This window comes from Trachypithecus francoisi, unplaced genomic scaffold (assembly GCF_009764315.1).
Source record: "Trachypithecus francoisi isolate TF-2019V2 unplaced genomic scaffold, Tfra_2.0 Lachesis_group10, whole genome shotgun sequence".
Classification (NCBI taxonomy): domain Eukaryota; kingdom Metazoa; phylum Chordata; class Mammalia; order Primates; family Cercopithecidae; genus Trachypithecus; species Trachypithecus francoisi.
The window spans coordinates 120247089-120270542 of record NW_022681455.1 but is presented as its reverse complement, the minus strand read 5'-3'; the positions used below and the strand labels follow the sequence as shown (position 1 = coordinate 120270542).

General features: G+C 43.2%; 1 protein-coding gene across 2 annotated transcripts; it reads left to right on the top strand.

The window, feature by feature from the left end:
* Positions 1 to 3242: 3242 nt before the first annotated feature.
* MAF (MAF bZIP transcription factor) lies at positions 3243 to 9715 on the top strand. Of its 2 annotated transcripts, XM_033219095.1 has the most exons (3): positions 3243 to 3916; positions 4097 to 5244; positions 9496 to 9715. In XM_033219095.1, the coding sequence occupies exons 2-3, from the start codon at positions 4133 to 4135 to the stop codon at positions 9587 to 9589; spliced, it is 1206 nt and encodes a 401-aa protein (XP_033074986.1). In that variant the 5' UTR covers positions 3243 to 3916; positions 4097 to 4132; the 3' UTR covers positions 9590 to 9715. The 2 variants fall into 2 exon arrangements, with proteins under 2 accessions (XP_033074986.1, XP_033074985.1); XM_033219094.1 differs by having other exon boundaries at positions 3243 to 5244.
* The last annotated feature ends 13739 nt before the right edge of the window (positions 9716 to 23454 follow it).

Genomic DNA, 23454 nt, shown 5'->3' with positions numbered 1-23454 from the left:
TTGGATAGAAGTGAAACAAACAATGTTAGCAAAGAAGTCTAAAGAAATGTGGCCCACTATAATTGTACAGAATCAAAAACCTGAATAGTACTAATTAAAATGAGAGAGCTCAATTGTTATCAAAGAAATGCTGCTAACAGAGAACTGTAAATGTTTAGACACCCCTGTGAATCACTAAATAATAACGTAAAAAGGATAAAAATGAGAATTAAGTTGCAAGCCTGAGAGCACTACTGCTACACATCTAAAAAAATAATTCTGATCCTCTCTTTTTTTTTCCAGGAGAAAATGGGAGACTATAAAAGACCTTGCAATAAGAGAAATAAAAATACCATGTCTTGACAGCAGTGTACATAAATAAACCATAAAAATGTGCAGATAATAATGTATTTAGCTGCCCAAACATGGGCTTTTAATTTCTAGAAATGATATATAACAATGTAACAATTAGATACTCTGCCATGAATGTGTACGGCATAGTCTTCACCATTAGCAAATTTTGTGTATAAAATATTATTATTTATTATAATACTGCTTTCAGAGGCAGTGATCATACCTTACAGCTTTTAACACAAATATGATGCAAAGGGATTAAAAATATATCATAAACAAAAGATAAATTCTTTCTAAATATACTTAAATTCCTATTTTACATGAAAAATATAAACTTCAGACATTTGTGACTACTGACTCTTAAAAAAACCTAGAAAACTATTGTTATGGGCAATGTTAAATGACATAATGCTTATGTAATGGAAAGTGTGGATTTTCCTCTAAATACATAAACTATAATCCCTTAACTTCATTACTAGGTAAAATATTGTTAAAGAGAAGGAAAACAAGGGAATTCTGCTAGGTTGCATAACTATTGACATAATCTTCACTCTTTCTTCCCCAAACTGGTAATAGACATAGTTTATTCCCCCCAACAAAATGCTCCTATAAAACCAAAACTACCCTTATAAACAACTTCTCTGCAGTCTCGATGAAAAGAAACACTACTTGTCTGAAAAACACCGACAGCGCTGCCCTTTTCAGATTAGGATGTGCCTACAAATCTTTTGGGAAGTCTCCCATTAAGGATTCCTGGGTTTGCTGAAACTGAAGGCTACTAGGATCAGAGAAATTAACACAGGTCTAATCTGGTGCAAGGAGCGAGTGAGAGACACCTGAGGTTATAAATAGCAAAGTATGCTACGGGGTGGGGAAGACCATTCTGAAGTGCAATGTTCAAGACGCTGGCTTAATATATGACTAAGTGTCAGAAGTCAGGTTTTCTGAGAATTACTTTTCAGATAAACAACTTTATAGCACTGCACTTAATCTTACTAGAGACATCTCATTTATCACTGAATTACAAGTAACTTTAATTCTATTGATGTTGCCATAAAGCCCGTTGAAAATCCATCCTGGCACTTTTAAAGGGTTTGGGCCCTGTTACATGAGGATCCGCTTGCAAAGGTCTCAGCCAGAAATTACACCCGGAGGGTGTCTGTATCCCCGGGCCTCTTTGTCAACAGTCAAGAAGAGGAGGGGCAAAAATGATCCCTGCATCTGCCAGCACTTTCTTCGGCCCCTTTCCTATAGAGTGGGGTTGTCCCACTTCAGTCAAACTAACTTTCTGTGCCTCTTTCCTCCTTCCACATTGGGTAACCAGCTGCTTTTCACTTCATCGACAAAACTGGACACGGATCAATTTCAACTGACCTTTGCCGAAAGGTGGCGCTGTTGAGGTAAAAACCAACTCGCTCCAACAATAGTTTCCACTCTTCGATCTTTTTGCAGGCTTTTCAGAATTTTTTTTTTAATGCACCCTCCTAGCGTCTCCCCCCCCATAAAGTAAAATAAATACGATTAACAACACCAAATGCATTTCATTAATTAAAGGAATCAACAGTCCCAACTTCTAAGCAGGCGGACTGGTCTTCCAAATGCCGGGTCGGTTTCAGGAGCTTTCTCTCCAAATAAATCTCTGCTTCTTCGACTTGCCTATCGCTTTAAAATCTTAGAAACAGAGTTAGTTGTTGGTTTCCTTCTTTCTCTTTTCTTTTTCTTTCTTTTTTATTTCTTTTTTGCATACACTTTAACAGAATCGATCTAGAAAATGGAACTACTTATTAGCATTTGCAACTGGGGTGGGGGGAACAGCCTCCCCCACCCCACCCCCCTACTCTGGGTTTCCGGGCTAGTTCCAGAAACCGCCGTTTAAAATTTAACCCTTCGAGGGGAGCTGGTGAGGGCTGGGGTATTGTTTTCCCCCCTTCCTCCCCGCCACGATCAAGTCCGAAATAAATAAAGGAAATGTAAAAGTGCAAAGGGCGCGCCTGACCCTGATAAACAGAGGTCAGATTTCGTAAGGGGATGGGTGAGAGAGAGAGAGAGCGAGAGAGAGCGCAATCTGAGTCTCAAAGGCCAAACTCTGGCCAGTCAGGAGCCGGAGGGCTGAGCCCGGCTGACCTGACTTTGAGCTTCCCTGGAGTTATCTCGCATAGGCGCTGGGTCCGTCCAAGGGCACGCGACGCCAGCGGGCAGCCAGTCCCCGTGAAGAATGGCCTCTAACCAACTTATTTTACCTCCTTTTAAAGAGAGTGATAAAATGGGCTTTCTCTCTCCACAGACTCATAGCATTCCGGGCAAGCGCACGGCCGGGCAGCGTCCAGCCCGCAGCCCCGATCCGGACACCCCAGCGCATCCCTCACTACCCGGTCCCTTCCCCTCCCTGGGCGCCCGAGAAAGGGACAAAGAGTTGGGGCCAAGTTTGAGCGCCGGGCACGGCCAGGCTCAGGGAAGGAAGGTCCCCCGGCAGACACCTGGGTGCCAGAGGTGGTGCGAGGAGGAAAAGCTGGGAGGCGAATTGATAATTCTGGGAGTAGAGGGCAGGCAGGGGAGCGGAATCAGGCCAATCCCAGGCGAGTGAGCCTCCGGCGAGCTGGGGCTCCGGATAGAAGGCCTGTCTCGCGCTCCAAAGAAAAGCAAACCGTCCTTCCAAGTCTGCCCGGGTTGCCGAAGCCCCTCTGGAAAAACTCCTTCCCCTCTTACACCAAACTTTGCGCCGGGCCTCGTTCCCTCCCGGGTAGGCAGCGGCGCAGGAAGGGTTAAGCCAGCCCGTCCCAGCTGACAGTCAGCTGATTGGGCCCTGATTGACAGCTCCGAAAAGTTTCCTTGTTTCTATACTATTATGCTAATCGCGGCCGCTCTCGCCGCCTCCCATTGGCCCAGAGTGCCAGTCAATTTCTCATTTGGACCTGACGTCACGAGTGCTATAAAACTCAGCAATTGCTTTAAACTCTTCTTGCTGGATCAGAGGCTTTAAAATCTTTTTTCATCTTCGAGCTATAGCTCGGGCTGCTTGTCGGCTTGGCCTCCCCCTCCCCCCTTTGCTCCCTGCCTTGTCTTTCCCCAGGACTTCGCTATTTTGCTTTTTTTAAAAAAAGGCAAGAAAGAACTAAACTCCCCCCTCCCTCTCCTCTAGTCGGGCTGCACCTCTGCCTTGCACTTTGCACGGAGGGAGAGAGCGCGCGAGGGAGAGAGAGCGAGAAAGAGAGAGAAAGGAAAGAAAAAAAATAATAAAGAGAGCCAAGCAGAAGAGGAGGCGAGAAGCATGAAGTGTTAACTCCCCGGTGCCAAGGCCCGCGCCGCCCGGACAGACGCCCGCCGCGCCTCCAGCCCCGAGCGGCCGCCGCGCGCGCCCTGCCTGCAGCCCGGGCCGGCGAGGCGAGCCCTTCCTTATGCAAAGCGCGCAGCGGAGCGGCGAGCGGGGGACGCCGCGCACCGGGCCGGGCTCCTCCAGCTTCGCCGCCGCCGCCGCCGCCACCGCAGCCCGCGGAGGACCTTCCCGAGCCTGAAGCCGCCGGCTCTGCGCGCAAGGAGGCGAGCGAGCAAGGAGGGGCCGGGGCGAGCGAGGGAGCACATTGGCGTGAGCAGGGGGGAGGGAGGGCGGGCGCGGGGGGCGCGGGCAGGGCGGGGGGGGGTGTGTGTGTGAGCGCGCTCGGAGGTTTCGGGCCAGCCACCGCCGCGCGAGCTAGAAGCGCCCCAGCCCGGCAAGCTGGCTCACCCGCTGGCCACCCAGCACAGCCCGCTGGCCCCTCTCCTGCAGCCCATCTGGCGGAGCGGCGGCGGCGGCGGCAGGAGAATGGCATCAGAACTGGCAATGAGCAACTCCGACCTGCCCACCAGTCCCCTGGCCATGGAATATGTTAATGACTTCGATCTGATGAAGTTTGAAGTGAAAAAGGAACCGGTGGAGACCGACCGCATCATCAGCCAGTGCGGCCGTCTCATCGCCGGGGGCTCGCTGTCCTCCACCCCCATGAGCACGCCGTGCAGCTCGGTGCCCCCTTCCCCCAGCTTCTCGGCGCCCAGCCCGGGCTCGGGCAGCGAGCAGAAGGCGCACCTGGAAGACTACTACTGGATGACCGGCTACCCGCAGCAGCTGAACCCCGAGGCGCTGGGCTTCAGCCCCGAGGACGCGGTCGAGGCGCTCATCAGCAACAGCCACCAGCTCCAGGGCGGCTTCGATGGCTACGCGCGCGGGGCGCAGCAGCTGGCTGCGGCGGCCGGGGCCGGCGCCGGCGCCTCCCTGGGCGGCAGCGGCGAGGAGATGGGCCCCGCCGCCGCCGTGGTGTCCGCCGTGATCGCCGCAGCCGCCGCGCAGAGCGGCGCGGGCCCGCACTACCACCACCACCACCACCACGCCGCCGGCCACCACCACCACCCGACGGCCGGCGCGCCCGGCGCAGCGGGCAGCGCGTCCGCCTCGGCCGGTGGCGCGGGGGGCGCGGGCGGCGGTGGCCCGGCCAGCGCCGGGGGCGGCGGCGGCGGCGGCGGAGGCGGCGGGGGCGCGGCGGGGGCGGGGGGCGCCCTGCACCCGCACCACGCCGCCGGCGGCCTGCACTTCGACGACCGCTTCTCCGACGAGCAGCTGGTGACCATGTCGGTGCGCGAGCTGAACCGGCAGCTGCGCGGGGTCAGCAAGGAGGAGGTGATCCGGCTGAAGCAGAAGAGGCGGACCCTGAAAAACCGCGGCTATGCCCAGTCCTGCCGCTTCAAGAGGGTGCAGCAGAGACACGTCCTGGAGTCGGAGAAGAACCAGCTGCTGCAGCAAGTCGACCACCTCAAGCAGGAGATCTCCAGGCTGGTGCGCGAGAGGGACGCGTACAAGGAGAAATACGAGAAGTTGGTGAGCAGCGGCTTCCGAGAAAACGGCTCGAGCAGCGACAACCCGTCCTCTCCCGAGTTTTTCATGTGAGTCTGACACGCGATCCCAGCTAGCCACCCTGATAAGTGCTCCGCGGGGGTCCGACTCGGGTGTGGGCTTGCTAGTTCCAGAGCCATGCTCGCCACCACCTCACCCCCACCCCCACCGAGTTTGGCCCCCTTGCCCCCCTACAGACACACAAACACGCATGCACACACCACACACACACACACACACACACACACCCCACACCCTGCTTGAGTTTGTGGTGGTGGTGGCTGTTTTAAACTGGGGAGGGAATGGGTGTCTGGCTCATGGATTGCCAATCTGAAATTCTCCATAACTTGCTAGTTTGTTTTTTGTTTTTTTTTTTTTTTTACACCCCCACCCCCACCCCCCGGACTTGCACAATGTTCAAAGATCTCAGCAGAGTTCTTCATGTGAAACGTTGCTCACCTTTGAAGCCTGCATCATTCACATATTTTTTTTTCCTTCTTCTCCTTCAGTTCATGAACTGGTGTTCATTTTCTGTGTGTGTGTGTGTTTTATTTTGTTTGGGTTTTTTTTTTATTTTACTTTTGGAGCTTGCTGTGTTGCCCACCTTTTTTCCAACCTCCACCCTCACTCCCTCTCAAACCATCTCTTCCGAGATGAAAGAGAAAAAAAAGCAAAGTTTTTTTTTCTTCTCCTGAGTTCTTCATGTGAGATTGAGCTTGCAAAGGAAAAAAAAAATGTGAAATGTTATAGACTTGCAGCGTGCCGAGTTCCATCGGGTTTTTTTTTTTTAGCATTGTTATGCTAAAATAGAGAAAAAAAATCCTCATGAACCTTCCACAATCAAGCCTGCATCAACCTTCTGGGTGTGACTTGTGAGTTTTGGCCTTGTGATGCCAAATCTGAGAGTTTAGTCTGCCATTAAAAAAACTCATTCTCATCTCATGCATTATTATGCTTGCTACTTTGTCTTAGCAACAATGAACTATAACTGTTTCAAAGACTTTATGGAAAAGAGACATTATATTAATAAAAAAAAAAAAGCCTGCATGCTGGACATGTATGGTATAATTATTTTTTCCTTTTTTTTTCTTTTTGGCTTGGAAATGGACGTTCGAAGACTTATAGCATGGCATTCATACTTTTGTTTTATTGCCTCATGACTTTTTTGAGTTCAGAACAAAAAAGTGCAACCATAGAGCCTTCTTCCCATGAAATTTTGCATCTGCTCCAAAACTGCTTTGAGTTACTCAGAACTTCAACCTCCCAATGCACTGAAGGCATTCCTTGTGAAAGATACCAGAATGGGTTACAAATTTAACCTGGCAAACATTGAAGAACTCTTAATGTTTTCTTTTTAATAAGAATGACACCCCATTTGGGAGACTAAAATTGTGCTATTGCCGAAAAGCAGTCTAAAGTTTATTTTTTAAAAAGAGAAATCTGCCCCATTATTTTTGGTTTGTTTTATTTTTATTTTATATTTTTTGGCTTTTGGTCATTGTCAAATGTGGAATGCTATGGGTTTCTAGTATATAATTTAATTCTAGTTTTTATAATCTGTTAGCCCAGTTAAAATGTATGCTACAGATAAAGGAATGTTATAGATAAATTTGAAAGAGTTAGGTCTGTTTAGCTGTAGATTTTTTAAAAGATTGATGCACTAAATTGTTTACTGTTGTGATGTTAAGGGGGGTAGAGTTTGCAAGGGGACTGTTTAAAAAAAGTAGCTTATACAGCATGTGCTTGCAACTTAAATATAAGTTGGGTATGTGTAGTCTTTGCTATACCACTGACTGTATTGAAAACCAAAGTATTAAAAGGGGAAACGCCCCTGTTTATATCTGTAGGGGTATTTTACATTCAGAAATGTATGTTGTTTTTTTTTTCAAAATTAAAGTATTTGGGACTGAATTGCACTAAGATATAACCTGCAAGCATATAATACAAAAAAAATTGCAAAACTGTTTAGAACGCTAATAAAATTTATGCAGTTATAAAAATGGCATTACTGCACAGTTTTAAGATGATGCAGATTTTTTTACAGTTGTATTGTGGTGCAGAACTGGATTTTCTGTAACTTAAAAAAAAAATCCACAGTTTTAAAGGCAATAATCAGTAAATGTTATTTTCAGGGACTGACATCCTGTCTTTAAAAAGAAATGAAAAGTAAATCTTACCACAATAAATATAAAAAAATCTTGTCAGTTACTTTTCTTTTACATATTTTGCTGTGCAAAATTGTTTTATATCTTGAGTTACTAACTAACCACGCGTGATGTTCCTATGTGCTTTTCTTTCATTTTCAATTCTGGTTATATCAAGAAAAAGAATAATCTACAATAATAAACGGCATTTTTTTTTTTGATTCTGTACTCAGTTTCTTAGTGTACAGTTTAACTGGGCCCAACAACCTCATTAAAAGTGTAAAATGCATCCTTTTCTCCAGTGGAAGGATTCATGGAGGAATAGGGAGGCAGTAATTCAGGGTGAAATTATAGGCTGTTTTTTGAGGTGAGGAGGCTGGCCCCATATATTGATTAGCAATATTTAATATAGATGTAAATTATGACCTCATTTTTTTTCTCCCCGAAGTTTTCAGTTTTCAAATGAGTTGAGCTGTAATTGCCCTTGGTGGGAAAACAAAACAAAACAAAACAGTAGAACTAGGCTTCCTGAACATGGCCCTACGCTTCTGATCAGAAGCAAGCCCATCCAAAGACAGAGGAACCGGACAAATATGGCACCTCAGAGGTGGCTTGGGCATATAGGCATTTAACGGTAAAGAGAAACAGCGCTTGCCTTTTCACTAAAGTTGATTATTTTTCCTTCTTCTCTTACACACCGTGATTTTCTTGTTAGCAAGGCCTGACAAGATTTAACATAAACACTTTACACAAATCAAAGTTGTTTGTTTTGTTTTGCTTTTCTCTTTAACATTGAAGGTCATTTGTCTTAAATAGGAAAAAGAAAATCTACTCCTTACTTCATAGTTCCAAGTACGTATCTGGTTTAAACTGTGTTATCAAATCATATTTCGCCATGAATATTCAGTGGAGAACTTCTCTACTTAGATGAGCTAGTAATGATTTCAGATCATGCTATCCCCGGAAATAAAAGCAGAACATAATACCTGTGTGGAATATAGGCTGGGTTTTCATATATTGGTATTTACCCCAAAATAGGCTGTGTATGGGAACTGACTTAAAGATCACTTGGAAAGACTCAAAACTACCTTCACTAGCAGGACTCCTAAGCATTGACCTATTTTTAAATGACACAAATTTGTGAAACTAATGTTACAAATTCATGCAGTTTGCACTCTTAGTCAACTTCCCCTAGCACACTAATAGAATGTTAGACAAAGCCAGCACTGTTTTGAAAATAGAGCCAAACACGATGGCTTTTGTTTTGTTTTTTGCAGTTCTTAAAAAAAGATAATATTGCAAGTCTGACTGAAAGACTTATTTTGAAGAAAACAGGTTGTGTTTGGTGCTGCTAAGTTCTGGCCAGTTTATCATCTGGCCTTCCTGCCTATTTTACACAGAACATGAAGACAGTGTATAACCTCGACATTTTGACCTTCTTTTATGTGCTACTTTAGATAGGCTCCTGAATCCACACTTAATTTTGCTTATCAAAAGTCTTACTAGTAAACCTTCCCTCATGAGCTTGAAGTCAGTGTTCTTGACTCCAGATATTTCTTTCCTTTTTTTTCCCCCTAATCACAACTAAGAGATACACAAACTCTGAAGAAGCAGAAATGGAGAGAACGCTTTTACAAAAATCTCAGCATCTGATGAAAGGTTTTAGGCAAACACATTCTCAAAATAAGAGTGATATTCTGGATGTAGTTATTGCAGTTGCCTTATGACGAATGAGGCCTGGATTGGGAGAAAAATACAGTTGCGTAGAATTAAGCATTTTGGTAGGAATTTACAAGGTGGTTGAATATAATAAACTTTAGAAAAGCAAGTGCAGAGGTGCTGGCAAAAATGAGGTTTGAGCGGCTGGCTGTAAGAGAAGGTTAACTCCTAGTAAAAGGCATTTTTGGAAATAACAATTACTGAAAACTTTGAAGTATATAGTGGGAGTGGCACACAAATACATTTTTTTTTGTTGTTTTTTTGTTTTGTTTTTTGTTTTTTTACAAAGAACTCCTAAATCCCGAATAAGTGCCGTTCATTACAAATAAGTCTCTAAATTAAAAAAAAAAAACATATGAGGAAATCTAGCTTTCCCCTTTATGCTGCGTTTGAGTCTTTGTCTAAATAGTGTTAAAATTCCTTTCATTCCAATTACAGAACTGAGCCCACTCGCAAGTTGGAGCCATCAGTGGGATACGCCACATTTTGGAAGCCCCAGCATCGTGTACTTACCAGTGTGTTCACAAAATGAAATTTGTGTGAGAGCTGTACATTAAAAAAAAAAAAAAAAATCATTATTATTTGCAGTCATGGAGAACCACCTACCCCTGACTTCTGTTTAGTCTCCTTTTTAAATAAAAATTACTGTGTTAGAGAAGAAGGCTATTAAATGTATAACTTCCATAGTAATTAACTATGCCTCTTGTCTGGGGGTTTCATAGAGACCCGTAGAAAAGCACACTCCTGCTTTTCGATTTATGGTGTGTGCAAGTGAACAGGTGCGATGGTTTCAACCTGCCAGACTAGTTTTAAAAATTCACTGAAATTACAAAGATACATATATATGCATATATATAATGGAAAGCTTCCCAGAATGCAACAATTAGCATTTTAAAAGCATATATAGGCATGCACATTCTAAATAGTACTTTTTCATGCTTCATTTTTTCTCTGGCAGATAATTTTACTAAGAAAAATTTATATTCGACTCCTCTTCCCTAAACAAATGCATGGGCAGAGGCTCCAGTGGAGCCGAGCCCCCTGGTTTTCTCGTAGGCCCTAGACAGGGTTGCACTTATCAGTGATGTCAAACCTGCTCATTTGTCAGACATAGCTGTAAATGAAAACAATGTGTGGCAAAATACAAAGTTAGTTAAGTACACACCCTCTGTGTGATTTTTTTTGCTCCCTTTCCTTTTTTGCTCACAAACTCTCAAAAAAAAAATCACCTCCTTTAAATTTCCCTGGCTTCTTGCACATTTCCCTTTTCAAAAACCATGTAATAATTTTTTACAGTGTATCTGACACATTAATATATTGACATCGAATAGGCGGGGATTCTACTTTTGCCTAGCAGATAAATCTGCTATGGAGACATCATTTCCTCTCTGTTTCAAAGCCATAACTACCTGGGCGCCTTTCAACACAGACCCCTCCGATGGGAAATGGTGTTCATTACTGAATGCAGGATGCTCATGCTCTGATCCTTTCTCCCTTGTGCCTTTACCCCAGTCACTTTTACTTAGCAACACCAATTCTAGATACTTCTGTTCTGAAGTAGAACCTCTCCCTTGCCACACCACCAGTTTTCCTGCTAAAAGCAGTGGACAGAAGGCAAATCATGGTCACCCGCACAAACATGGCACACAGCTGTCTCGGTAGCTGCATTCCCAGCATGTCCTGGTCTAAATATCTAGAGTTGCCCATGACACGTTCAAAGGTTCCCAAGCACAGTACATTGGGAGTCTTTTGCTGTTGTGGCCGTTGTTTTTGTTTAGGCCAACTTACTTCCGTATTCACATACTCTTGGCTTTATGAAATACACTCCTCCAGTCTATAAGCCAATCAATCTATTTAAAAGTCTGATTGCCACATGAGTCTCTCTCTCTCTCTCTGTATCTCTCTCTGTTTCTCTCTCTCTCTCTTTGTTTTTTTCTGTTTTGCCTGCCAGTAAAGACTGAGATAGGTTGGAAGACTAAAATACATGAGTACATGAGTGACAACCTTCAGCCATCTGATTTCCATGCCAGTAAAACACACAACCAAGCTCTTCTTGGTGCTGCTAATATAAACATTCACTAAGAGGGGATAGGAAGTGAGATTTACCAGCTTCACGTTGCTGATTTGCAAGGTTCCCCACTACGATTCTCTGTCATTTGATTTTTCAAAAATAATTTTGTTCCTCTCTTTGAAGAAATGTCTTAGTTCTTTTGTTTTGGTTTTTTTTTTTAGAGAAGTTTTATCAGCAGTGATAGGCTCCAGTTTGTATCTCCTCTGATTATTTGTCAGGATGCTGAATGAATAATTTGGGGCCTGTGCCTTCCTTGTTGTTTTGAGGAAAATAAGAGAAACTTGGAAGTTGGTTTCACTCTTAGCCCACCCTAAATCTAAAAGAAGATACCCCAAGTTCAGGCAGGCCATACAGTAGTGATAAAGGAGGTGGTCCAGGTCCAGCCACCTCAATCAGGATTTGTTTGTTTTGAAGCATTTGCTTAAAAGCAGAGCAAGAGCCTTAACCTACCTTCCCATAACACTGCTTTTCTCGCTTTTGATACAAATCTTCAAAATTCAAACATCAAACAGCCCCAGAAAAGGGGAATTCTCTCCAGGCATTGCTCCGCCCCAGCTCCTGAACAAACCCAGCTCTGTCTAGCTTTTCTTCCCCTAGCTGGGGTAGGGGACAGGGTGAGAAAATTTCAGTCTCCCAGGCTGTCTCATGATTGTTGGGGCAGAAAGAAACACAGTCCTGCCACAAATTTGGAGCATCTTTACCCTTTAGAGAGGAACAAAACAAAACTAAACAAACAAATCAAATTGCTTTGCATGAAGGTGTAGCAAATAAAATCTCGGGCTCCCTGTCCCCTGCACCATTTGTAGGAGGTGAGAAATGAGGGAAACAAGAGAAAGGAGAACTTTAAAAGCAGGAGGCCCAGGAATAATCCCTGTTACCAGTGTGAATTTCACTTGCTCCGTGGCTAAAGTCAGACCTAGTGTGCATGTATGCCAGAAGTAAACTAGGCTCGGCTGTCCATTTCTTTAAAATAGGTTCACATGTTTCCTTTCTGAAAACAATCTTGGGGACCAAACCCCAATGGAGAGATTTGAGGAAATCGTTAATGTCTTAACATTTGAGTATTTATCAATCTATCAGTCTGTGCTTTGATGATGGTGACATTTTGGACCAGCCAGACATAATGTGCCAATATTTAAACGGTCACTGCAATAGTTTTATGACATCATGACAGTATTTGATTGTTTAAATTTGAAGGCGCTCTGTGTGTTTTCCATAAGTATGCCCAAACGAAAAAGGCTGAGATGGGAAGAGCAAACCAACAACACACAGAAATAAGATCTTTATATGAATTTTCATCAGAGTCGTACAGTTTTAAGAAACTCACAAAACACATTTTCCTCGACTATGACTGGAATGCACAGTTCCTTACACAAATCATAGCATTTACTGAGCACCTCTTCTCTTGTTCAACGCAATTAATTTTCTTTTCCTTCATTTTTATTAAATAACAGTTTTCCCAACAATTAGAACTGTGGATTGCAAAATCACATTCTTCCCTTCTACAGAGATGCACCTTAGATAGATCTTTAGTGACAATTAGAAGGAGCACTAATGCAAGAAAGGAGGATGAAGGAGTCGTGTCTGCTGAGCTTTGGGAAAAAGAGTGAAAAGAGAGGAAATAGTTTTCTGTATTTTCCCCTGCACTCCTCGACCTGCCCCTCACCCCCCAACCCAGGCCTTGGTGTGAGCTGCAAACCGGTGATTCGCATTCTGAATTTCTCTATTCTAAATATTCTGATTACCAGCCTTGACTGTTTCCAAGCGAAAATTCCAAAGAGCCATTTTTTCCTTGTGGTTGGTGCTTTCCATTAGGGAACAGGAGAAGTGATGAAACCTTATAGAACTGGGTGGGAAGGAGTGAAAATCACTCTCCTTCCAGAATCCCCAACCAGGATAGGTGTAAAGGGAACACTGGCCTGAAAAATTAGGTCAGGAGTTCAGAGTCCCTTTTTGCAACCAATAGTTGTCCTGGTTTTCTGTATGACCTCAACCACTTCTTGAGGCCTGTAGAAGTGGGTTTCTGACTTTGTTGGAGGGATTCTGCAGAAGGAAAGCAGGTGGAGGATCCCAAGACAATAGGCAACCCCAAACTAGGCCCAGAGAGCACAGGAGAGGAAGGGACCTGCATGCAGAGGCTGGGAAAGTATGGCCCGGACTAACAGGCCAACCTTGACTTATGACCTCCAGTCACCAGGGGTCAGCTCCGGGTCATTCTCAGAGTCCCCCCAAAACCTTCCACCAAGAAGGATCTGTTTGCAGTGTGACTGACAAGCCACTGACAGGTTGTGAGCTCTCCACAGAGTCCTAGAAACAACAGTGAGGTCTTTAGCACCAGGGTCTGCACCCTTGCCACCTGACTCCTGTCCAATCTCAGAGTTGTTTCCATCATTTCTGACACCTTTTCCTCCCATGCCTGGTCATCCAGGGCCACGAAAGAGCCTCAGAAGGCACTGTCCTCAGGCCAACAAGTGGAGGAAGGTGAGGTCTGGGACCCAATAAGTCACCTCCGCCCCTGTTTAAGTGTAGACACAGACAGGGATGGGGAGAAGGTCCGTCCGGGGAGCAGCACTGGAAGCTCAGCTGCAATCGTCAAAGCTGGCCAGAGCTTTTGGTGCAATGGTCTTGAAGCCTGGAATGAAGGAGATGAAGACAGAGAGGATGCTGAGTTTGTCGCCTCTCCCAGTTTCTAAGAACAACCCTCCCTCCATGCCCCTCCAGCATCCCCCTCCACCGCACCCTTCATCCCCCGCGGGCCCCAGAAAGGAACACCGCATTCCAGTCCTTTATGCATGGGTTCTACGGGGCCCAGTGGCTCTGGGCATCACTGCCCGAGCCTGGTGGCTGCAGCTGCGTGGGGCTGGGTGTGCTCCCCACCCTCTGGGGTGCCGAGCGGTGTACAGCAGGTGCGCAGGGACTGGAACCCAGAGAGAGGGGGCGGGTCCCGAAGATTGCCTGAAGCTACCGCGTCCCTCAGTCCTGGGCAGGGCCTGCAGTCCCAGACCCGCGGCAGAGCCCAGGGAGCCAGTGCGCTCAGACGCCAGCAACACAGCGCCCCTCGGAGATGCCCACGACGCCGCCCGACGTCCGGGGGCGCTAGTGATGGCCGCACGCAGCGCGCTCCAGGGCCCCGTGCCCACCCAAGCTCCCGCACCCCTGCAGGAGCTCGGATTGTGTTCAAATTTGGTTTAAAAAGTCAAGAGGACTGCCCTAGCGGAGCGAGCTCCGGAGATATAAAAACTCCCTGGTGCGCCGCTCTCCTGGGTGGGCGCCTGCAGGGAGGAAGACTCGGTCCCCGCAAGGCTCCGCCCTTCACCTTGAGATTCCCGATAGCAGCCCCAGGAACCCTCTGTAAATAAGAACATCGGCTCCAAATCATTTGATTTTTATTCTATTAGTTTTCCGGCCCATTTTCCAGATTTTTTTTTCTTTTTCCTTCTTTCTTTCTTTCTTTCTTTTTTTTTTTTTTTCCTGCTTCGGTTAGAGACAGAGTAAGAGGGAAAAAGAGAAAGGCAAGAGAGAAATCCAGATAGCGTGTTTAAAAATCTTTATGGAAATCTCGATACGGTTTGGGGTTGCCGTAGTGTAGTTTGATGCACGTTATAAAACAAAGTCAGTCAAGCAAACTTTATGAAGATTGCTCCAATAGCGCCGGGATGAGGGTCCTGCCTGCATTCTTGGATTTCACACAGTTCTAGACACATCTCAGGCATCCAGGAACTGTCTCAAGAGGACAAACTTTTAAAAGCACTAATTTCAGAACGGATCTTTTCCATGAGGGAACTTTTTCTTAGAGGGACCCTCGGTTTGTGAGAATACTTAAGTTAGGCAAGTATCATTACAACTTAAAAAAAAAAAAAAAACTCCTTTTTACTCTCTCCCTCTCTCTTAGGGAAGGATTTATATGTAAATTAGTATCTCTCTATATAAATAAATATATTGAAACTAAAACAGATAAACATATTGAAACTAAAACAAAGATGTCAGTATCTGAGATGCTTTTTACACTGTCAGCTTTTTGTGTAAATCTTGTTTTTCATAGAAGACGGAAAAACCCTCGATAATCATTCTAAGATTAAATATGTTAAAACGTGATGTTTGTGTCTTTCCATCTTCAGGCATTCACTCCAATGTATTTTTTCATCTGCCTTAAAAAAATTCATTCATTCATTCATTCATTCCTGGAACCCTTTAACACATTAGGGAGGGGGAAAGCTATTATAAGATAAATCTGGCCCCATGCGGTGGCTCGTGCTTGTAATCCCAGCACTGTGGGAGGCCGAGGCGAGCGGATCACCTGAGGTCAGGAGTTTGAGACCAGCCTGGCCAACCTGGTGAAACCCAGTCTCTACTAAAAATACATCAATCAGCCGGGCGTGGAGGCACGTGCCTGTAACCGCAGCTACTCAGCAGGCTGAGGCAGGAGAATCGCTTGAACCTGGGAGGCGGAGGTTGCAGCGAGCCCAGATTGCGCCACTGCACTCAAGCCTGGGCAAAACAGCAAGACTCCATCTCAAAAAAAGGAAAAGAGAAAAAAGAGATAAATCTACAGTTCCCACTTTATGAAATAAAAATGATTCGAAGGGCAGAGTTCATCGGTCAACTCTGTCCTTTGGTAGGCATGCACAGAACCTGAGCTGAAACTGCTGTCTTAGGGCAATCTTCCCACGTAAAAGGCAGGTAAGCTCCCTTTGCCCGACTTTCTGTGACTCCGAGCAGTGTGGAGACACATGCTGACAGCCCGCGACACATTTTCAGGTTGCGATCCCCATGTTAATTTACTGCACTGTGCAGGTAATGAGCCCTTTTAAAATCTTCCCTGGAATATCAGTGCACGCTCCTGTGCTATTTAAAGAACTCTTCAATTGTTAGGTAAACAGATCCAAATATAAGAGCTATGTGCTGGTAGACATCTGGCTTAGATTACTTCTTCGCAGCCCAGCTCAAAAATCTCCTCTCTTACCCCCATGTGAGACCTCTTTTTCCCCCACCATCTTTCCCCAGTAACTGGTCTGAAGGAAGGTAATATGAACACAGAAACTGCAATGGCTTTTGGACGCTATTCAGGTGTGCAGACAGAATCTACCTCGCCTCCCTTCTTTTGCTTTGATAACAGGATGGGTTCCCCAGGTGGCCAGAGAGTAGAGGTCATCTTGAAGAAAATGACACCAATGATCTAAAAAGGACATCTACTTTATGAGATTTCAGGCAAGATGCCAAATATCACATTTAATGAGGCCTAGTTTTTTTTTCTTCGAAAATAACGGAGACTATCAATGATATGGCCAGGAAGGCAAAGGGGGCATTTTGCAAAGCCTACGTCCAATTATTGCTTTGTAATAATTTTCTAAAATTGAAAAATGCCTCACAAGGATATGATCTCATGTAAATATTCCTTGCCGAAGCTTAACATATGTTTGCAGTGCCCCCAAGGAATTACAAAAATATTCTCCCCACAATCTCTTAAGCTTTTAAACTCTATTTACTTGCGTTTCTAAAAGAATCTGTTGTTTCTAAAGATTAAAAAAAGTAATCCTATGGGGGAAGGTTTTTTTTTTTTTTAAAGGAGATTAGCCATCTGAACTTCAAATGGAGAACAACTGATACTGATACACTTCCAGGTTTTATCACTTCAGTCTGTTTCTTATTTCTTTCCTATTATTTTTTGCATAGAAATTATATATTTGGCAAAAAATAATGTATACCAATACATGAAGGAGAGTAGTTTCTACCTTAAGATTTGAAAAGCATTTCTACACAAAATGTGAATAAATGCATATAATGTATTTGGGGCAGCTTTGACAGATACAAGGGTAAGAATTTATTTATCTGAGTGCTTTGGGCATAGTCTTACCATTTAGATAAAGGGCATTTGAAGGAATTAGAGGGTTACACTTGAATGAAAATGTAAGTAAAGAAAGATTATATGTTCCGTTACAGCAGCCTAGAGAATTCAGCAGGTGCATGAGCATAGCATATTTGTTCACACCAATTGTAAAGTAATCCAAATAAAAGTGTGGGGGATTAAAGAAAAATAACTGAATATCCATGTTGGAAAAAGAATTAGATTGACTTACTAGTTTATCGCCATTATTGTACACAGATTTTCTGTGACCGTGTTGAATTTTTTAAATTAGATTTTAAATATATTTTGACAGTCTGAACTTGTATAGTGTGACTAACTATAGGAAGAAATGACAGGTCTGCTTTGTTATTAAACTGCTGTCTGGAAAATATTGGACTCTGTACAGTAAATGATAATTATTTTGCCACTTACATTAGTACAGCTAATAGCAATAAGGTTTTTTGAACCATAGAAAGCTAACTACTTTGAATTACTGTGCTTTGTTATTCACTGTGAAGCAAAAAGATTTTTTTTGAGCAACCTCATTTTCATATCACCGTTCTAAGCACTCCCTGCTACTAATTTAAACAGGGCAGAAGTTAATAAATAAAGAGGCGGTATCTAAGTGGTTCCATTTGTTAAAAGAACATTTGCAGTTAAGGTCAGTGGTGCTGGCAGAATAGGCAGAGCAACAGAGGAGGTTGGGGGAGATGGAAGAGAAGGAACCCTAGCACACACCAGTGGAAGCTGGGCCAGTGTGGTTCTTTGAGGGCTGAGCAGCCTGAGAGCACCTGAGAGAAGCTATCAGAAATGATTCTAATCCTTCCCTGCTCTGAACCCAGAATCTCTTCACTCCCTTTGAACTGAGGACAGCTTCAAAGCTGATCCAGGCTGCCAGACAGTGGGTTATGGCTATCTCAGCCTCCTGGTTGGGGAGCAGTATTCAGAGGGAGTGAACTTGTATTGCAGGCCATTCCCTTCCACATCAACTCCTCCTCTGGCTTGGCAGGGTTGAGGTCACTACACAAAAGCAAATGGAAAAAAACCACTCTTCTTTTGGTGTAACTCTGCCCTTTTGATAGATAGTTAGGCTGCCTGTAGCATACTGTTCTTGAAACATTCTTCGTGGTTATTAATTACCCTTTGTTTATTTTAATATATTTACTAAATCAGGTACCCAAGGGAATCCTCTGCATCAGTGATGTGAAAAAATCCAGTTGCCTGAAGTCAAAGAGGTACATCTTGACTTTTGATTTGCATGTGCTTGAGTTTTTTTTTTCTTTATTATTATTATTTTTTTAATGAAGGGAAAAGCAAGGAAGCAAACAAGGAATGCTGCTAACTTTTTAGATGTGAAAAGTTCCTGTTTCAGTAGTTTTAGTACTTGGGTTTCACGTGTCATGTAAATGGTGACGCTAGATGCCAAAGAGGAGTGATATGGGAGATAGATGTGAAAACCAGCATGCATTTATTTTTTCTGTATTTATTTCATTACATCCATGTGTTATGTCAAGTTACTAATCCAGTTTGGGTAGATCTCAGATCTTCAGCTTTATCCAACGTGAGTCTATTGACACTCAAAGAGCTACTTCTTGTACTTGAATGTCAAATAATTTGGGTGAATCTGTGAAATTAGTATTCATTGCTCTTAGCCAGTTTTGCTGGGGCCTCATAAACATTTCAAATTTACAGTCATTTCTAATTCCGTTCATGCTCACATTTGGACATTTTAGTGTAATTTCAAAGCACAGTATGTCCCCACTTCTGTGTCCAAATGTGACTATGGATCCCCTCCCCACTTCAATACAAGAAAGAAGGGGAAGGAGGAGATGAATGGGAAGCTGAAACCTGATTTTCATCAATCAAAATAATGGAATTGAGCTATTTAAATGGGTTTTCAATGACAAGTGTCCCAGCATGAATTTTATTATGAACCCTCTTCATTTGGAAAGCTAGACCAACATTCTTACACCAATTATTACTTAGTAATAATTACTTAGTATCATAGTTTTTTTATTTATTCTTATCACCTCTTACTGGCTCATGGAACATTTGATTTTTTAATTAAAAATTTTGCTTGCTGAGAAATTTGCATGAAATATATTTTTTTGGGTTTTAGTGAAACTGAGGGGCCAAAAATCACACTTTCAAATTGCTGCTCTTTGCAAAGGAGGTAGGTTAAGGATCCAGTGAATTGAGAGTGTTGGGAAAACATAGCTTCATTTTTTTCCCACTTTTTAAAAATAGTATCTGATTACTTACCTCTACACAGTGCTACCATGAGAGTCTTACTTTAAATAACTGGATTGTGAATATTTCATTGTTTATTTTCTAGTCTTAGATGAAATTAACATTTTCTTTAATAGTTCCCATACATAGATTTAAACTCAGTGTATACCTTTGGGGTTAATTTGTGTGTCTGAGTATATGCATGCAGTTCCGATGCTTTATTCCTTTATTGTCTCTGCCTTTATCATTACAATGTGAGAACCACCTATTAAATATGATGATCTAGGTCCACTGGCAGATTTCGTGACATTGAAACCATCCATTTTGAGCAAAGAGTTAATGAACTTGAAAGGCAAGGTTCACACTGGTCCTTACCCCCTGGTAATATTTCATATAAGGTTACTGGTGGGAAAGAAATCAAATTTCAGCTGTGAACATGATTGACAGGTGAGAGCAAGAAAGACAAAGGCATTTGGTCAGATGGGGAATTTGGGGAGGAGAAGGACAATTCCTTGAAGTTACTCTGTGATATTAGATATTATAAGCTGATATATGAAAAGTTCAATACTTGGTACTCTTGGGGGAGTTACTTAGTTTATTTTCAGAATGTCACTTTGGTTAAGGGATTTCAGTCATGGAAGCCAAAAATGATGAACCACTAGCTTTTCTGCTCTCTGGCTAATTTCAACCATGTACAGCTTCATGGCTTATTTCTGACAATTTTCTAGGCTAGGATATAAAAACTAAATCCTAAGCTATTTGGGGAGTCATTTAATTACCCTTTATGTATTCTCAGAAGCATTTTAGATTATATTATGGTTCTTGGACATATTACAAAATATTCATCCCGAGTGGTATCTCAAAAAGATTAAAATCTCTATTTCAGTAGCATCCCTTGATCCTGACTAACATTTTTCATTAGGGCATGTTACAGCTTAACATACGCAAATCAACCAGCATGCATGCTACGCCAAGATTGTGCCTTCTTAAAACAGGGCTTCTAATATGAAGATTAAATAGAGAACAATTGCACACTACTTGTATGCCTTTCAACCGATTTGGCTATTTGATGTAAATTTTTCCATGGTACCATCTTTGCCAGGGAAACACGTGGTGATGATGATGATGTTTTAACCTCCCACTAAGGGTGGCTTTTGAATCTGCCTTTGAGGCTGTCTTCTATCTTGAGTTGTGACAAGGAGACAATACAACTAACCATGGTTTGCACTAAGGTGGAAAGTAGGCGTTCAACACATGTTCTTGCATCTTATGCACTGGAAAACCAATCAGAAGGTGGGGATGGACCTTAGCCTGCTCATGTCTATGCTCTGCCCCTTTCAGATGTTCCTGACACTGGCTAAGATCTATCCGGATGCAACCAAGCCTTACAGAGCTGCCTCAGGGCAGGGCAGGTGGGACACTTACGTAGGGGAGAGGCCCATTTGTAGCTTTCCTGTCATCTAAGGGAGAAACTGATGGAACTGGTATAAACAGCACTTCCTGAGCCCTAAGTACCCATCCATATTTTTTTCTAGTCTTAAAATCGGTGGACAGAGTGGACATCTTTTATCCTGACTGCACCTAATCCAGTGACATGAATTCAAACAGTTGTCAAACGTTTAAGGAAGGCTTTATGATTTTGTGAGCTGGGAAAAAACAAAGCAAAACAAAAACAGTGAAAAGTACTCAGAAATCTTGCTTCTATCTTGCACACCTGTCCTTCTGTGTTGCCCGTAATCATCCAGAAATAAAATGCAAATATGGTTTCCTGATGCTGAGTGTTGGTGCGGGTGCCTTAGTGCACTGTGTGTAGCTACTTCTTTCAAATATAAAAGTAAAGAAGCCATAACCAAATTTCCCTTGCAGAACCCATCAACATATTTTAACAGAAATTGTGAACCACGTGGTCGCATACAAAAGACATGTGAAAACCAACACTGTGAGCTCTGATTTCTTGGTGCCTCTATTTGAAAAATCCAGGTGGCTGGTCTTGACCCCATCTTCACTGAAGGCCCCTCAGGGCTTGTAAATACTCGGTTTTAAGAGTAAATCCCCCACCCACAACAAGGGAAGGAGAATGCTGTCTCGGCTGCAGATTTGGAGCAGAAACCCATCTATCCCAACTTCCACAAGTATGTCTCAAGCGAATTACATCAGTATATCTGTTGGCACTGAGAAAACAAGGCCAATTTCATTTAAAGTGTTTTATTATTTGGACTCACCCTAATTTTTTTGTTATTGTTGTTTATTTGGATGATACTCCTCCCTAACTACCACAGCACCCCCTTTCCATACAGGCTGGCTAACGTTTTTCTTTCTATGAGCAGTGGCGTACTCCTGAGCCGATTTAATCAATTAATTATAGCAGAGCATGTGCAGCGTAACTAGCCTAATTATGCCATATAAACTTGTATTATTTTCAGTCAACTCCGGGGTACTATTGAAGGAGCCAACTTAAAGAAACATTAAGCATTAAGAAAAAAAAAGGAATTTCTGCAAAAGTGCAGCACTCATTACTTAAAACAAAATGATGCTTCTGTAGAGCTTTGATTCCAAAAGCTCACATTCAGTCACCTGCCAAAATCTCCGATTTACTGCTGCCGTTCACAGATGCCAATGTTTAAACCCCCTTCACCTGCTGCTTGCTGAGTCTTTTATTTCCCCCATCCAAAAATCACTATAAAGTTGTTGTTTTGTGTCTGCAGTTTTGGCTTCTCCTGACACCTAATGAAGTTATCAGCAATAAATGAGCTAAAGCAGCAGGGTTGAGTTTTGTGGGTTTTTGGTCTCTGTTTTGCACTATTAGGAAAATGGTAGCACAACAGTAAGACAGTGGTAAAAATCAGTACGCCTCTCTTTTCTGTATCTATAGGAAATATAGTCAAGTTATTAGCACTTATAAAATTTCAGATAGGAACTAATACCAGATGGAAGGATATAGTGTCAGGTGCTCAGTGGGAAAATCCAACCAGCTGAGAGATTTACAGGTATATTCAATAGAGACAAGGTGTCAGCCGCGCAGTGACCTCAGGTGTAAGCCTGCGGAATGATATTAACACGTAATTAACAATCCAGGGGCGCATTGTACAACTTAATCATCAGTAGGGTGAGCATGACAGTCCAAAAAGAGAGGCGAAGGGAGATTTTTTTTGTTGGTAGGATTTTGTTTTCCCATTTTCCCTCGGCAAGCATCATCTAATAATGTGTTTTTTTTCACATGCAGCTGGTGACGATTTCTTTTTAGTCCTCTCAGTCTATTGAAAAGCACAGTAAGTTCATTTGCTAGCAGGTAGGCAGTGGAGGTGAGAATTGAATTGATCTGAAATGCTCCGAGAAATTGACCCTGAGGTCGCTCTTCCTTTAAATTGGGTTCCACAGACAAAGTTTCTTTTCTTCTTCCCTGGCTCCTGCGTGCTGCCAGCAGCAGAGTTGAGTTGGGGTTTGTAATTATTTAAAGGGATTCTAACGCAAGGATTGACTCCCCCCTCTGCAAAGTTAATCAAAATAGAGACCTTTTGTTACTGGTGGTAGTTAATTAAAGGGCTGAGTCTATACTGCTGTGGTGTGCCTCTGGCTTGTTTATATTTTAAAAGGAGGTTCATTCCTGATGAACAGGAATTGGGGGAGAAAGCGAACATGAGGGTCTCTTACTGGGCTGAAAATTTTGAATAGCAGAATGGAATTTTCTGTTTAACTTCCATTACTTCTTTTCCTCGTCTCTCTTTTTAATGGAATGATTAGAATTCTTAAAAAAAAATCTTAATGTACTCACTGTACATTTAATAGTGTTGAAATCAAGCACTGCATTTTAGAAGGCGTGTGAGTCTGCTGGAAGAGATGCTTGGCATCTCTCTTCTCTCAGCAGTAAGGGTAGCCAAGAGAGATCAGAAATTCCTTTACCCGTGTTGACCTATTTGACCCAAACTAAGAACTGCTTTCTCATTCTTTGCTTCAGTGGGTAGCACATACTTGAAGTTCTGTCCCAGTGCTCAAAGGCTGTTTTGTTTATTTGGTATTGGTTTTCTCCAGACTTCTTATTTTTAAATTTTTCTTCTTTTCTTTTTCTCCTTTTAAAGCCTGGAACAGTTTCTCACCATTGCCTGGTAGAATGAAAGTGAAAAGGGCACAGGCTACATGAGCTTTACCAAGCAGATTTGGAGGTTTGAAGCTGTCACAGTAAGGGAGGAGAAAGAATTCGTGATGGGGCCAGGATTTCTGTAAGCCGTGGAGCTGGGGCCGCTCGGCTGCCCAG